General features: G+C 38.5%; 7 protein-coding genes across 7 annotated transcripts; 4 read left to right on the plus strand and 3 right to left on the minus strand. All coding sequences in view use genetic code 12, as the record gives it.

The window, feature by feature from the left end:
* The first annotated feature begins 132 nt into the window (after nt 1-132).
* Nucleotides 133-2,899, plus strand: RJT20DRAFT_126307 (RNA helicase). The gene has a single exon (XM_064916724.1). The coding sequence runs from the start codon at nt 175-177 to the stop codon at nt 2,827-2,829; it is 2,655 nt and encodes an 884-aa protein (XP_064776368.1). The 5' UTR covers nt 133-174; the 3' UTR covers nt 2,830-2,899.
* RJT20DRAFT_126308 (bisphosphate nucleosidase) lies at nt 2,900-4,434 on the minus strand. Its single transcript, XM_064916725.1, has one exon. It carries the CDS (start codon nt 4,216-4,218, stop codon nt 2,971-2,973), a length of 1,248 nt encoding a protein of 415 aa, XP_064776369.1. The 5' UTR covers nt 4,219-4,434; the 3' UTR covers nt 2,900-2,970.
* Nucleotides 4,435-6,071: 1,637 nt separating this feature from the next.
* Nucleotides 6,072-7,426, plus strand: RIM9 (Rim9p). Its single transcript, XM_064916726.1, has one exon. The coding sequence runs from the start codon at nt 6,281-6,283 to the stop codon at nt 7,367-7,369; it is 1,089 nt and encodes a 362-aa protein (XP_064776370.1). The 5' UTR covers nt 6,072-6,280; the 3' UTR covers nt 7,370-7,426.
* Nucleotides 7,427-9,013, minus strand: RJT20DRAFT_126311 (uncharacterized protein). The gene has a single exon (XM_064916727.1). It carries the CDS (start codon nt 8,934-8,936, stop codon nt 7,503-7,505), a length of 1,434 nt encoding a protein of 477 aa, XP_064776371.1. The 5' UTR covers nt 8,937-9,013; the 3' UTR covers nt 7,427-7,502.
* Nucleotides 8,986-10,849, plus strand: KAR5 (Kar5p; the record flags this gene model as incomplete). The annotated part of the gene is made up of 1 exon (XM_064918928.1): nt 8,986-10,849. The coding sequence occupies exon 1, from the start codon at nt 9,233-9,235 to the stop codon at nt 10,847-10,849; it is 1,617 nt and encodes a 538-aa protein (XP_064776372.1). The 5' UTR covers nt 8,986-9,232.
* A 295-nt stretch (nt 10,850-11,144) lies between these two features.
* On the plus strand, nt 11,145-12,436 carry RJT20DRAFT_30751 (uncharacterized protein). The gene has a single exon (XM_064919635.1). It carries the CDS (start codon nt 11,343-11,345, stop codon nt 12,417-12,419), a length of 1,077 nt encoding a protein of 358 aa, XP_064776373.1. The 5' UTR covers nt 11,145-11,342; the 3' UTR covers nt 12,420-12,436.
* RJT20DRAFT_30753 (uncharacterized protein) lies at nt 12,437-14,842 on the minus strand. Its single transcript, XM_064919636.1, has 2 exons — nt 14,580-14,842; nt 12,437-14,492 (listed from the first exon to the last, which is right to left on the minus strand). Exons 1-2 carry the CDS (start codon nt 14,614-14,616, stop codon nt 12,454-12,456), a joined length of 2,076 nt encoding a protein of 691 aa, XP_064776374.1. The 5' UTR covers nt 14,617-14,842; the 3' UTR covers nt 12,437-12,453.
* Between the last annotated feature and the right edge of the window lie 73 nt (nt 14,843-14,915).

A 14,915-nucleotide genomic window follows, 5' to 3' on the forward strand; every position in this document is an offset into this window, starting at 1 on the left:
AACCGCCTGCATATACCACCCTTACTAGTTAACAAAAAAACTTTTATATGCAGGTATTATAGATACAAGTTTTTTCTTAGTGTTTTATGGCTGCTAGAAATTTGATTGAAGGTTTGATTTATTTGGGATTCTTTTTACAGAACAGCAGCGGTAAGAAGAAGTTTTGTCTTTGAGATGTCTAATATGGTAGTAGATGTGGTATCTGCCAATGCTGCAAGTTCTTCGAAGAAAAGAAAGAGAAAAAGAAATAATAATAAGAATAAGTCTACTGCTGGCGATGAGGCTCATCTCTCAGCTGCAAATGAAATTAAACATGGGGACGCTGTCGATTTCAATACCACCAGAACCAACAAGAAATTGAAGTTTGACGGCGATGACATAGCAGTACGAGGGGGTATTGAAGAACCAGAAGAAGAGGGTGAAGTCATACCGTTTGAAGATGAGACCAGTTTGCCGAACGGTGTAGATCAAAGAATTGAAGATGAGCCAAAATCGGATGATGCAACTGTAGAGGACACTTCCAGTGTTGCAAAGGATCATAAGAAGAAAGACAAGAAGTCCAAGAAGAACATTCTGCTAGAGCATCATAAAAATGGAAAACTTAACAATGGAGATTCTAAAAAATCTGTCAATAGATCAAATAGCGGCTCAAGGAAGATGACCTTCTATGATAACGAAGGAGAAGGCGATGACGACGACGATATAGAAGATTACGCTGGAAATAGATTCTACAATGTATCAGATGCAACTAGAGCTCAACTTCAGAAGAAGGCCGAGGAATTACTAGAAATCCGCCAGCAACTTCCAGTGTATCAACATAAAGAAGAAATAATAGACTACGTAGCGCAAAACCAAGTTACGATTATTATTGGTGAAACTGGTTCAGGTAAGTCCACTCAAATTCCCCAGTTTTTGATGCCTTTGAATAAGAAACAAATAGCTGTCACACAACCTCGTAGAGTTGCTGCAGCTTCTTTGGCTGCAAGAGTAAGTGAAGAATATGGATGCCAACTTGGACAAGAGGTTGGTTACCAAGTTCGATTCTCCAATGTCACTCATCCACAAAAAACTCAGTTGAAATATCTAACTGACGGTATGCTCTTGCGAGAACTAATGATGGACAGTAAACTCTCGAAGTATTCAACAATCATTTTGGATGAAGCGCATGAAAGAACAGTTTTGACGGATCTTATTATGGGGTTTTTGAAGCAGTTGATCATAACTAAATCCAGAACGGACTTGAAGATTATTGTAATGTCTGCAACTTTAAATGCAGATCTTTTCAGCAAATTTTTCAATAATGCTCCCATCTTATTCGTAGAAGGTAAGATGTATCCCGTGGCTCCGTTCTATTTGGAGGACTCGTCAGAAGATATTGTTGACACGATGGTCAGAAGTATTATTCAAATAAACCTCTCTGAACAAGAAGGTGACATACTATGCTTCTTGCCAGGTCAAGAAGAAATCGACAATTCTGTCACTGCATTAACGCAACTTGCACCACAGCTTCCGAAAGAAGCACCATTGCTTGTTCCGTTACCACTTTATGCTGCGTTGTCACCAGCGCAACAGTCTAAGATTTTTGAAAAACTCCCCAACAGAAGAAGAAAAGTTATTTTAGCCACTAATATTGCCGAGACCTCTATTACAGTCAGTGGAGTTAAATATGTCATAGACTCAGGATTGAGAAAAGTGAAGGTATGGAAGCATCAGTTAGGTTTATCGACATTGTTAACAACACCTATCTCCCAAGCTTCAGCAAAACAGAGGGCTGGTAGAGCCGGAAGAGAGAGTGCTGGTAAAGTATACAGACTATATCTGGAGAAAGTCTTCCAAGGGCAATTACCAAAGCAGCAGGAGTCAGAAATTATGAGAAATGATGTGATACTTCCAGTCTTGACTTTAAAGAGATTGGGTGTAGATGACTTGCTCAATTGGTCATGGTTAGAGCACCCTGGACAAGAGGCTATTCTAAGTGCTCTCAATTCGTTATATTCTCTTGGTGCCATCAATGATGGAGGGAAGGTCACTTCATTGGGTTATAAAATGGCAGTATTGCCGTTGCCACCTCAACTTTCTGTAGTATTGTTAACAGCACTTGACTATGGGGTTCTTGCACCTGTTATCGATATAGTGTCTTGCCTTTCCGTTGATAACTTGGTGTTGAATGTTGGAGCAGGTAATGGTGAACTTCGTGATGAAGTCAACTATAAAAGACGTCAATACTGTCCATTGGGAATTAAGCATGGAGACCTCATAGCGTTGAAAGAATACTTCTCTTACTACATGGAACTTTCTGATAGTGGTAACATTGCTGAATTGAAGTCTTGGTGTAAGGACATGCATTTCAGTTACAAGGGTTTCAAGAACGTCCTCAAAGTGAGGACTCAATTAAAGCAGTACATGATCACCACAATAAAGCAAGATGATACTCTCAAACAAGAGGAGAAACAGCAACAGTTGAGAAACTTAGAAACACAATTGAGTACTGAAAACGAAGATGACGGATATGATAGCGATATAAATGGCAATGTCAAGGAAGCTCTTGATGTTCCAGCCATCCTCAAATCATTTTTGAAAGGCTATGTTACTAACACTGCGGTTGGTATGCCTGATAGATCTTATAGAACCTTCAACACTGGGCAACTTATCAGTATTCATCCTTCATCAAACCTATTTGGTAAAGTAAATTTGGATGCGATAATGTACATAGAATATGTTTACACAGCCAAGGGATATGGAAGGAGTTGTTCATCAATAGAATTGAGCTGGTTACAGGAAGTGGCTCCTCATATGTTGGGAGCTTCAAAGATAAACGTGCATGATTAGAGAGAGCTCAATAGTACATGATGAAGATACGCAATACATATTATATTCAAAGCATAATTTCTTATTTCATTCTATGAATATTTGTAGCTCGTTATATTTTACATCCATTAAATTATACAAGGTTGATGTATGTATTATTGTTTATAACACCTCCTTCACAGCCTTAATAACCGTATCGAAGATCTCGTTATTGCCTGCAATTACACCCTTTGATTGCAAATATCTTCCCTTACCAAAGTCGAGTGGAGTTCCAGTAATGTCACCAACTTTTCCACCTGCTTCGTAGACCAAGACATTACCAGCAGCATGATCCCAAATCTTTTCGCGATAAGTATCACTGACTGGTAAACGCAAGTAGATGTCAGCTTGGCCCTTAGCCAAAACACAATATTTAACTTGGGAATCCAAATTGATAGTCTGTCTGTGAACGGTGTCACGGTTTAATCCCAAAATATCTTTAATTTTAGATTGTGTAGAGTGTGAAGAGTGCCCCTTTTCTACTCCCTCGACTACTTTAATGCTAGCTGGCGAGGTGTTAGTGCTCATTTTAATACGTTCTTGATCAGCTAATGGGATGAACTCATCCGAGTCGAACAATGGAGTATAGAAAGCCCCCACGCCCTTGACAGCGGAGTATAATCCACCAATCACTCCAGTTTGGTCCTCATTAGAAAGAATGATCTCAGGTAAGTTTGGGCAGCCAATGACTCCCAATACTACCTTTCCATTCTCAATAAGTGCTAAACATACGGCAAACTGGTCACCTCTAAGGAAACCTTTAGTTCCGTCAATTGGGTCCAAAGCCCAGATTCTACCTTCGGAACCGCCTTGAGACGTCCCCAAGTCAATGCTATCGAAGATATCATTCAAGTTGGTGAGACTACCCACCTTATCGCTGTACAGGGAAGTTTCTTCTTCGGCTTCCTTTATGATTTCCAAAATCTTGGCACTCAATATTTTTGCTTCGTCAGTATTCTCTCTCAAGGTATCGGAATCTTCTTCTCCAACTATCTCATCGCCTGGGAAATTGAGTTGGATAGCATGGTTAACGATAGCCTGTGCTGCATAGTCTCCAACAGTTACAGGAGACTTGTCATCTTTGGTGTGAGTACCAGATTTTTGGGTAGTTGCAATGGAGTCACTCAACTTCTTGGTTAAAACAGAAGCTCTTTTGACGGCAAGCGATGCAATTTCCAATTCCTTGTAGTAAGGATGGTCCAATGGGATGGTAGACATGGTTGTTCTAAAACGGCTTATTGGGATTACAACTCCCTGCGGTACAATGGTCTTTCCAGTTATATAGCGCGTCACACGCAGCAAATTCAACAACACAACGATTAAGACTACCGAGAACAAAAAGACCGGACTTTTAAACACCGACCGTCTCATACAATGTGTCTTTGTAGATTTTTCACCCACCGCATAGTGAACGTTGATGCTCCTACTGTCAAAGAGCTTTTTCTCCAGATTCTGTATGGTGTGCGATCACGTGGATTGAAGGCTGGTGAAGGAAAAAGAGAGTAGAGAGAAGAAGGGACGTGGGGGGTTAGAAGGATATGTTATTGGGTGGATTATGTCGATAAAGAGATAATAACTATATATGGGTATATATATGGAAAACTCTCTCAAGTTGAGTATTTGTCTATGAATGCTTCAAGGTAAAAATATTTACTATACAAACAATTGAATAACATAGCATAGGAAATCAAATGTTCTATATTTATTATGCCTTTGCTCGTACTACTGCTATTTTTCTTAGTTTCTTAATGCTGCAATTTCATTCACGTGATCATGGGTCTTAGTATTTGCAACCATAAATATGTTATCTGACCAGTTTCATAAATTTTCCTATAGAATGTCCTTTTCTAAGATGGTATAAGTAGGTGAATAGTCACAGGAATGATTAATCTAGATTTCTGGGACCTTTGTTCTTGTGTTGTGAATTGTCTGTGCAATCCGGTAACCGGAAGTGCCAAACGAAATCAAATGTTTACTGAATCAGAAACAAGATGTCCCTAGCAGATGAAGGTCTAGTAGGTAGGAGACTTGACATAGTCACCTCTTGGATATTACGCTTATCCATTTCGTTCTTCCAACACCTCACCGAGGCGGTTTCGAACACATGCACCGGGCGATCTCAATGTCCATTACATAAACAAGAGGCCAGTAACTTGGCAATATTGGATGCAAATGGCGATCGCCTTATAGTATCGTTTATTGTAAGTTCGGTTAAGAACATAATATAATATCGCCTTCTACTTGTAGCTCAATATTTGAGCTCAAATGCACTTTGATCTTGGAACCAATGCCTATATCGTCACGAACACTGTAGGAGGTAGTATCAATGCTTCTTTCTGTTCGCTCACTATGCTGCAGTTAGAGTTTCCTTTGGTGATTTCTATCTCATCACCATTTAGTTGGGGAATTTGCTTTAACATCGGGCACTGTATTTGGGGACTGCTACGTATTTTGCCGGGGTAACCTGAGATTACTGGTTCAATTCGTGGCTTCACATTTGCAAGCGGGTCAACAGCATGAAAAGGTCTCATTAGCTGCTCTAGGCCACTTATTCACCCTATTCTTCTTTTAATGCACCTTTAAAATTCAGTATTGGAGCAATTTTGTAATGCCGTCTACAATAACTTCATTCTCGTTAATGATGAAATACTGCATTTCATTTTGTCCGCTACATCAATATCAAACTTGAAAGATCAGTAGGCGGTTTGACAGACTGACTGAAAAAACTCATCGGTGCTAGAAATAAAACCTTGGGAAATACATTTTGTAAGACCAAAGCGAGAAAATTGACCTCTATCATCTCGCAAGACAGTGTATCCTACTACGAATGGATGAGTTCCAGATAAGTTCCAATAAATCATTAATGATAACAACCAATTTTGACTGCAAAAGCGTCTCCATGCATAGTCCTGCAAGGGTCCGCAGCATTCTTATTCCTGTAAATAGACCCGTACAAATACCTTAATCATGTGCGTTGTATACTCCAAATAGTACGAGAGTCCATAACCATAACCACACTATCAAGAACGAACCAACCAGTAATAGTCACAACCCCGATTTTTATTCTTATTTCTTAAGGGCTCATATGATTTAGTATCTACAACAATAACAACGGGCAGTTATTAGCAGCAACAGCAAGCAACAACAATATCATCTTTTCCACACACCTCCTCCCATCTCTCCATCTCTCCATCTCTCCAACTCCTCCACACTAACAAATCCCCTACCTGCACATATCACCCCACTGTTTCTCACAAAAAAATCAGTTCGTTTATTTAAGCACTAAAATGGCTGAGTGCTGCAAACTTTATGATTTAAATGATGTATTTCTTCTTAACAAGATTAACGTTTTTGTTGTATTATTGAGTGTTGAGCTATACTTTTGTTGTGGTGTTGTTTTGCTGGACGGGTCTGACGTTTGCATGAACAAAACATGTATAAAGTGGCAACAACGCTATGCTTTCTAAGCTTTATTTGCTGGGTGATTCAGCTACTACCAGTGATTTCTGTGCCAGTGCTGTCGCCCCCTAGTGGACTTTACCTCTCGGGGTTCAGAAACTATACATTCGGGGTCTTTGGCATCTGCGATAGGAAAACCGGAGTATGCTCCGATCCAAAAATCGGGTATCCTTCCGTCAATAGTACATTCTACGAATTGGCTGATGATAGCGATTTTGATTACGGGGGAGTAGAACTCCCCTCAAGTGCTACTTATACCATCTCCAAACTACTCGTTGTCCATGTAATTGCGTTCTGCTTCTCATCATTACTTGTATTATTAACTCTACTCATGTTGGTCATACAATGTGTGGACGATGACGTGCCCACAATGGTGAGAGTTCGACATTTTTTGAAAATCACAAAGAAAACCGAACAATCGGTAGATCCGAATGCAAAGGACGAAGTTAATAACGGCCTTTTGACCGAAGAAGAAATTCATAAACCTAAAAGAAGAGATATAACGCCATTCCTAGATTGGATGCTAGCTATGGCTATCTCATCATTCTTATCAAATCTTCTTGGGTTTTTAGCAGATATATTACTCTTTATTCCGAATCTCAGTTGGCTAGGATGGATTCAGTTATTGCCCATAGTGATCCTTGCATTATTTACTTCAATGGCATGCTTTATAAAGCGGTCCATTTCTTCAAGAAAATTCCTTGAGGATGATCAAAAATACGAAAACGATGATATGAGAATGAGAAATAAAGTCATGGGAAGCAGATGGCACGATAATGATAGCGATGATGGCTTCTACGTATACACTAATGGGTTCTACAGTACTCAGAACAACCAGAACGATAACAGATCTACAGAGCACGCACATCAACCAATTTTTAATCATAACAATAATAGCAGCCATAATGGTTGGGTCCATCATACGTATCATCACGATATAGGCAATGAATCTGGCGATGAGATTTCACTTAATTCCAGTCATGTTGGTTTGGAAAACATTCGATTAAATATCCTAAATCGGTCTCCTAGTGTTCGTGCAACTGGATCACCAGGAGTTCCATGAAATTCTTTTCATTCTATATTTTGTATTATAATGGGTTTTACAGGATGGGGTTACCGTCTTAATGGTTAATAAAAGTTTATTTGTCGTAAAAAATTACGTGGGCGTAATTGTTCTATGTACATCTCGATACCCTTTATGCCTTCTTTAGGGTTGTTAGTATGTCTATATTGTGCTCCGCTCCAAATGATGTGTACTTCTCCCTTAGTAAATCAAGAGTTTGGTCGTTGAAAGTCACGTCATTCTCAATTAGCTGCGTAACCAACTGGGTATATTGTAAGGAACTCTCTAGCGGACTCGTATTTAAGCTTGATTGAATGTGTTCAAGCTTGCTGAAAAGCTCAAATTGAAACTTTGTTAATAGTTGGGTACTTTTGTCTCCCTGTATTATCAATCTCAAGAAATGTTGCAAGTCGAGTATATCTTCAACAGCATTGTCCAATATTACTTTAAATGCCACAGAACTTAATGATCTATGGAATAATGCTGATTTTATTGTTGTCATGTTCCTTAAAAAGCTGGCTTTGTCTTGGGTTGCATGAGTTCTCTGATACGAGGACAAGAATGTGTTCAAAGTGTCTGTTGACGGGCAAACTCTACGCTTCTTGATTAGTATGCTCAATATCTGGAGAGTTTTCGACGTGTTGTCTGATACTGCCATTAAAAATGCCAACTTATCTAAAGTTGCAGGTTCAAGTCCAAAATATTCTGTATTAGCTAACTGAACTTCTTGACTGTTCAAAAAGTTATTGAATGAAGCGAGTTTTGGCTGGATCGATGGAAGCTTCGATTCGTATAAATTGTCGATGAGATGAATGAGTATTTCCTTCAAATTCTGAGAAGTACAGAATCGTGAATTCTCCTCTAAGAATGAAATCAACACTTCGAAGTTCTCGGCACTTTCTTTGACTTCCTTGGTGTCTATAAGGAAAAGTGTTACATTCTCGAAAAATATAGTATATGATAGTTCAGATGGTGAGAGAAGTCCCTGCAATCTTCTTTCACTATGTTTGAATGCCCTGAGCGAAATGTAAAATGCTGATAAGTTCTCTGGAGTGTACAAGTTGAAGTCTTCATTTGACAAAGCTTGTGAATATTTACCTGATATCTTCTCCTTGACCAGTTTATTCTGAAAACTGAGAACTCCCGAGGACTTAGGTACATCTGCAAGTGGCTCTATTTGTTTGTTGAAGATTTCTATCCATCTAAAACCGATATTAGCGAACCGAAGTTTGGCTGCTTCGGGTTCTTTAGACAGATCGATATTGACTATTTTATGTGCTAGGTTTCCCAAAAATGTGGCGTCTTTAGAAAGAACGGTAATTAATGCGTCATTTATATTTGCTTTGGTTACAAGATCTGCTACATCCTCGGGGTTTATAATGGTGTGGTGGTACTTTTGTACTGGTTCGAGTTGAGGTCTGTCAGGAATTGCGGCAGCATTTTCTTCAGGCGACAACTTTTCACCTTCAAACCGATGCTTATCCTCGTTGGGAATGAACAGCAACGGCGATACCAGGTAAAGTCTTCTTGACCTTCCGCAAGAAACTCTTATCGATCTCCCAATCATCTATAATGGGAAGGATAAATGAACATTTCATAACTCCATAATTCTTCAAAAGCTTATAAGCTGAAAAAAACTTAAACCGAAGAGAGTTTTAGTGATGTAAGCTATTATGTAATCTCGGTTGCACTTTTTTTGCATCCATTCCTGTGGTGAAGTATGGAAGGTGTTTCAGATTGAATGGTGGATTGGGTGGTTCTTTGAAAATTTTAATAGGAAGCAGGGTAGTAAGACTATATTAGCATGATTTGAAGAGAGACAGAAGTGTTGTTCTATTTTATATATTGTTGTTGTGGGTTAAAATGTGCAACCTCTGGTTATTGTTGTCCATTGTAGTGCTTAGCCTCTATGTTACTGCACAGGCATTACTCGAAGATCAAGACGGTGGATCAGATTTCAGGAAAGATATTGAATTATCATTTGATAGATTGGCTAGTGATGTCCACAGGAATCAGTGTATCAAAGAAGCGTTAAAGGATTTACTTCCAGGGTGTTTGACTCAAGGAGTGGATTCCATTGATCCTCGACAAAGAAAAATTCTGGCTGTGAAAATGACAATTTGTGAATTCCAAGAAACCGGTATAGCTTATCCTGATGTATGCGTTGCATTCCCTACAGACTATGACTATGCTGAGTGTATCTCGGAGCTTGAGAAGACTCCGCAATATTGGACCACCTTTAGCGGATATTACAGAGAGGTGAGCAACATTTGTTATGAGGAATCGATCCCTTTCGAAAAAGAACAAATCATCACGCTTTACTCCAACATTACCTTAATCTACAAGTCTTTATTTGAAGATTTGAAGAAATCCTTTGATTACTCAGAAGAAAGACAAACAGTATTAAAGGCCAAATTTGACGAAATGCTCTCAAATATTCTAGAAGTCATAAAGGATCTGAATCAGCAAAGGAAAGCAATGAAAGAGGAATATAAAGCCTATTCTGAAGAAGTAGAAATTGTACTTGAGAATACATTGATTGTAATACAAGACTCATATAATGCTGTTGAATTCTCACTAGATGCTTTGAATAAACATCTTTCTTTCTTCACTTCTGAATTCCAAGATTTGCTAGCTTCAGCTTCTCAAGCCAAAGAGATTGTGGAAACTTATAACAGCGAGATAACAGAAAAACTTGCTGCATTTTCCGATGAATCGAGTAGGATAGCAGATAGTGTCTTGGGTAAATTCAAGGAGGTGGAGAGTTCAGTGTCTTTGAATGAGAAGCTGTCAAAAGAATTATCGGTAGCTCTACATGAAAGTGGCTACTTGGCATTGAACTTGCTTTCGCAGTTAGAGAGAAACTATGGTGTTGCCGAGAATTATCAGTTAGCCTTTGAGGAGAATTTTAATGAACTTCTCTACAATTTTTCTTGTGAATTTGAAGAGAATTTGGAAAGAATATTAGATGCTTCAAAGGTGAAATTTGATGAGATGGTTAATAATTCCGTCATAAGTTTGGAGAATAGAATAAACTACACATGGGGTCATGTTGAAAGCCTCAGTCAAACAATAGATGGCCTTGTTCTAGAGGTTAACAAAGCAAGCGCCTTTGTAGTGCAGGGCTTAAAGTCTTTTAAAGTGACCCACATAGTGAAGGTGGCTTCCTCGGTAACTTCCAAAATTCCACATTTTACTGGGATCATTTCAAGGACTTTTGAAAATTTTAAGGTTATTACTTCTTCTGCTCTTGCTGTTATTGTTCTCATTTTGCTTCTCAACGTTTCCAAAGTAATAAGAAAAATTCTATCGTTGAAATTTCTCAGAATTAGTCAAATCATATACGTGTTGAGAAGCGTGTTTGTTGCCATATCTGTTATGTTCGGGATTTCTTGTGCTTTGATTTTTATTCGAATTCTCCAATTTTTGCAGAAATACAAGGAAATAGAAACTGTTCTTCCAGATCATGCGCAAAAATAACTATGACATAAAAACGTAAGATAATGACATAAGATAATGACATAAGATAATAACATAAGATAATAACATAAGTATATTAATATCAATGCAACTAATCCTTTTTTTCAAAAAATCCTTTCTTATGCATCTCTTATACAACTTGTATTCTAAGAAATCTATGAAATTCCTTCAAACCTAAAACGAAACTAGCACTGATAGGAATGACATACGCCTTCTCACTTCTTCATTCACTATATTTAACCTCCACATCCCTCCAACAAATTTTGCAGTAAATAAATCTTTTGTCTGCAAATCTGCAAGAGCGCCTAAGGTTGCACGACCTGTACAGTCAGAGTGTATCTTATATACAAGTCCGCCTCAACATGTTATCACGCTTAAGTTTGTGGGGTCACAACAGAGTTAATGATAACTACTTCTTCTTTTACTATATAAAACATATTTGTTACATTAAACAAAAAACATGTTTCTTTGCAAAGTATAACCAATAGTATAAATGCAGATTCGGCTACATTGTATCAAATTTGCCCTAATTTTTACAATTTTTCTACTTTCTATTGCAGACGCCGCAGCCATTATCAACCGCCCTGACGGTATAGATATCCATTTTTCTCCTCAGCCAAAACCCATAGATAATGAAATCTACCTGAATCTCTTCACTTATGCCCATCTTATCGATATTTCATACTGCATTACCAGTATAGGAGGATTGTCGAAGCCGTTCAGATGTGAACTCGATTGCGAAAGTCGCTTTCCCAATATGACATTGGTGTACCAGTGGTATTTTGATGATTCAGTAACTGGGTACATTGCAACTACTTATTCCAATATTTTCAACTACAATGACACTACAGAAGCCAAAGTGCCTAAAAAGACGATAATAGTATCGTTAAGAGGCACGAGGTCCATATTTGATACATATACGGACTTGAAAGTGGATATGGTGGATTACTCTAACCTTCGTTATAAATTGCCTTTTTGCGGGAAGAACTGTAGAGTCCACCAAGGTTTCTTTGAGTATTTTCTCCATACTTTGGGAAACGTTCATCGTATCTTGGAGAAGGAACTTGAATACGAAAATTACGAATTGCTTATTACGGGGCATTCTATGGGTGGCAGTGTTGGACTTTTATTAGCTCTCCACTATCTAGATCTTGGATACGATAAGATGACCCTTGTGACGATGGGGCAACCACTTGTGGGTAATAAAGAATTTGTTCATTGGGTTGACAATGTAATGGGAAGCTCCTTTGAACCAAAGCACAATACTTTCAATAGAAAATACTTTAGAGTGATCCATAAAAATGATATCGTCACCACTATTCCTCATAGTAACCTTCTTAATGTCTACCATCAGTTTGATAACCAAATCTATTTAAATTGCTCCTCGTCAACCACAGTTCCATTTCCTGGCCGTGTAGTAGACTGTGGATATGGAGATAATGAGTATTGCATAATGAAGGATTTCGATGGCTTGGGACTAATTGATTTCATTAGTCGAAATTATTTCCAGAGTCACAATACCTATTTTAGAAGACTAGGCCTCTGTGGTACAGGATTAAATAAGCATTAGGCTGTATAATATATGTACAATTTACTATGTATTCTCAGCGTCGACTAAAACCGAATCTGGGCATGTCATTATCATCAGCATCGTCATCATCATCATCGTCAATGTCCTCTTTGTAACTGGCTTTTGTTCTCGCTGGCCTCTTCGTCCTTGCTTTTGTTTTCACAGGGGCTGTAGGTTGTGAATCTTCGTCTACAAATAGGCTCATTGGCTCACTGGAAGTATTAGTTCCATTCCTCTCTCTAAAGGAAAATTGATCTTCGGTTTCACTGGCTTCTTCTAAATTTTCTTCATCATAACCTAATGCTTTCACATTGCTCATGTGTCCCGTGAAATCTTTTGAAAGTTGTTCTTCTGCTTTGCTGGGATCCAGATCATGTTGGGGAGTAAAATCAGCAAAGTTAATCTCATTGTTTACAGCAAAGGTATCCATTTCCACAAAAGTTCTGGAAACGTTGGGCTTTAGCTTGATATTCTTTTGGAATGTCTTGAAGTTCTTACGACCCTTGTATTTCTCATTAAATGACTTTGTAACTTCAACAGGGTTGGGGACTTCTCGGAGCTTCACCTCGATTGTCTCTACTATGGCAAGGTTTGATAAATCATCTCGAATACTTTCCTCTTCTTCATCATCAATACCTAATTCAAATCTTATAGACTCTTCAGCTTTCACTTTAGTGCTTTTTATAGCATCAAACAATGATACTTTCGGCATGAATTTAGGTAACTTCTTAGGACGTTCCTCTTTCACTTCTGGACTTGGACGTCTTTTACGTACAATTGATGTATCATTCCCTTTTTCAGTTGCAGCTATTGCCTCCTTATCCAGATTGGCATCTGATTGTTGTTGCTCCGATTCTGGCGACTTCGCATCTTGTTTCTCAGTTTCGTTACTTTCTTCGTCTTGTGCGACAGGTTCCTCGATCACTTCTTTGGGCTCATCATTCTTTTCTATCTCTGCCTTATCCTCTTTGAGTGGCTCTGGCGTCTCTTCTTTGGGAGGGGTGCTGAAGTCAAAAAAGTGCATTTTGCTAACCTTTTCATACCTTCTTCTTTTTCTTGGTTGTGACGTCGTGTTAGTGTCTGATCGGCGTTTTAAATTGAAAACGTCAAGGTAATGAAACTTGTCAATTGTCGCTTCTTTGACTGCTTCCCAAAGATCGCCTTCCTTATTTGACTTGGTACCAAAATCCAGAAGGAACTTTTCAACGCTTTCGTTAGCCGTCTCATTATCCTTGCTCTCCACCGTGAACACAATGCATTTGGATCTCTTAGCTTCTAGCTTGATGTCTTCAAGAAGATTGACTTCGTCAAGCTTACTATCATGAAAATATTTCAGTTTATCTAATGCCATAGGAATACCTCCTAGGGATAGTATCCAAGGAGAGAATGTGTCGTTGACTCCAGCAAAGAAAACAGCTACAACGCCTTTAAGCAACTGTTGACGGCTTGAATTCGGAAGGAGATAAAGGCAATCCTCTGGGATGTAGTCTGAGCAATTCATTTGTAGGAACCATTTATCAATATTAGTTGGTTCTTCCTTAATGCTATCTATCCATTTACTATTCACTATTGGGATACCTCTCAGAACGGCTATCATAGATGATCTCGAATTCGATTCTTTGGGCATATAGAAGTGGGTCGCCAATTGTGGATCTTTTGTGATTCGTAAGTCAATACTTGAGTGTAAGGAGTCTATATGTTTGATTTCGCTGCTGTCTGAAGTGACGGTAAAGGGCTTCCATTCAACAAAGACTGGTGAATCTGTTACATCGGAGCTTCCACTGCTGAGAAGTTCTATCTTCAATTGGGATACACTGGTGAAGTCTAGTATTATGGGATCCTTTTCGCCCTTGGATAGTTTATAGATTTTTCCGTTAATGGAGGACTTTGCTCTTGTCAAGACTTTTATGGAGATAGGAGTGATGTAGTCAGCATCATGTAAATGGCTCTCTGCTACTGTTCCTACGACTAGTTCCAATTGGTATCGTGAGACTTGCTGAGCGTGGAATCTAAAGTTACAATCCTCATATCTTCCTAGTAGGTATGATGTACCTGTGAGAAGTGGTCGTACTTCTACAATGCCTTTGTTAGTATATCTGTGTGAGGAGTCATGGTATTATGGATTTGATATGGACTATTAGTCTTTCTTTTTGAACTTACCTCCATTGGGATCGCCCTGGTGAGTCGCTATCCACATTACTTCTTGGTTGGGCTAAGAAGAAGAAATTTACTGAACACAATGACGAGTCTTCTAATGGTATTATATGTTATAGTCATATATACATATAGTCATATATACATATACTCATATACTCATATAGCATATAGACACATATACATGTATAAAGACATATATAACTTTATCACTCAAAACTATTCCATTCACGTATAATGACAAGACCAAAGTCGCGCTTTGCTCCACATTATTCATTTTGCTAACGTCTTCAAGTGTGTACAATATTTTTGTAAGCGAGCGAGCGAGCATAAATTTAACAT

The sequence above is a fragment of the Scheffersomyces xylosifermentans genome, assembly GCF_036884685.1.
Source record: "Scheffersomyces xylosifermentans strain CBS 12540 chromosome Unknown RJT20scaffold_2, whole genome shotgun sequence".
NCBI classification, from domain to species: Eukaryota; Fungi; Ascomycota; class Pichiomycetes; order Serinales; family Debaryomycetaceae; genus Scheffersomyces; species Scheffersomyces xylosifermentans.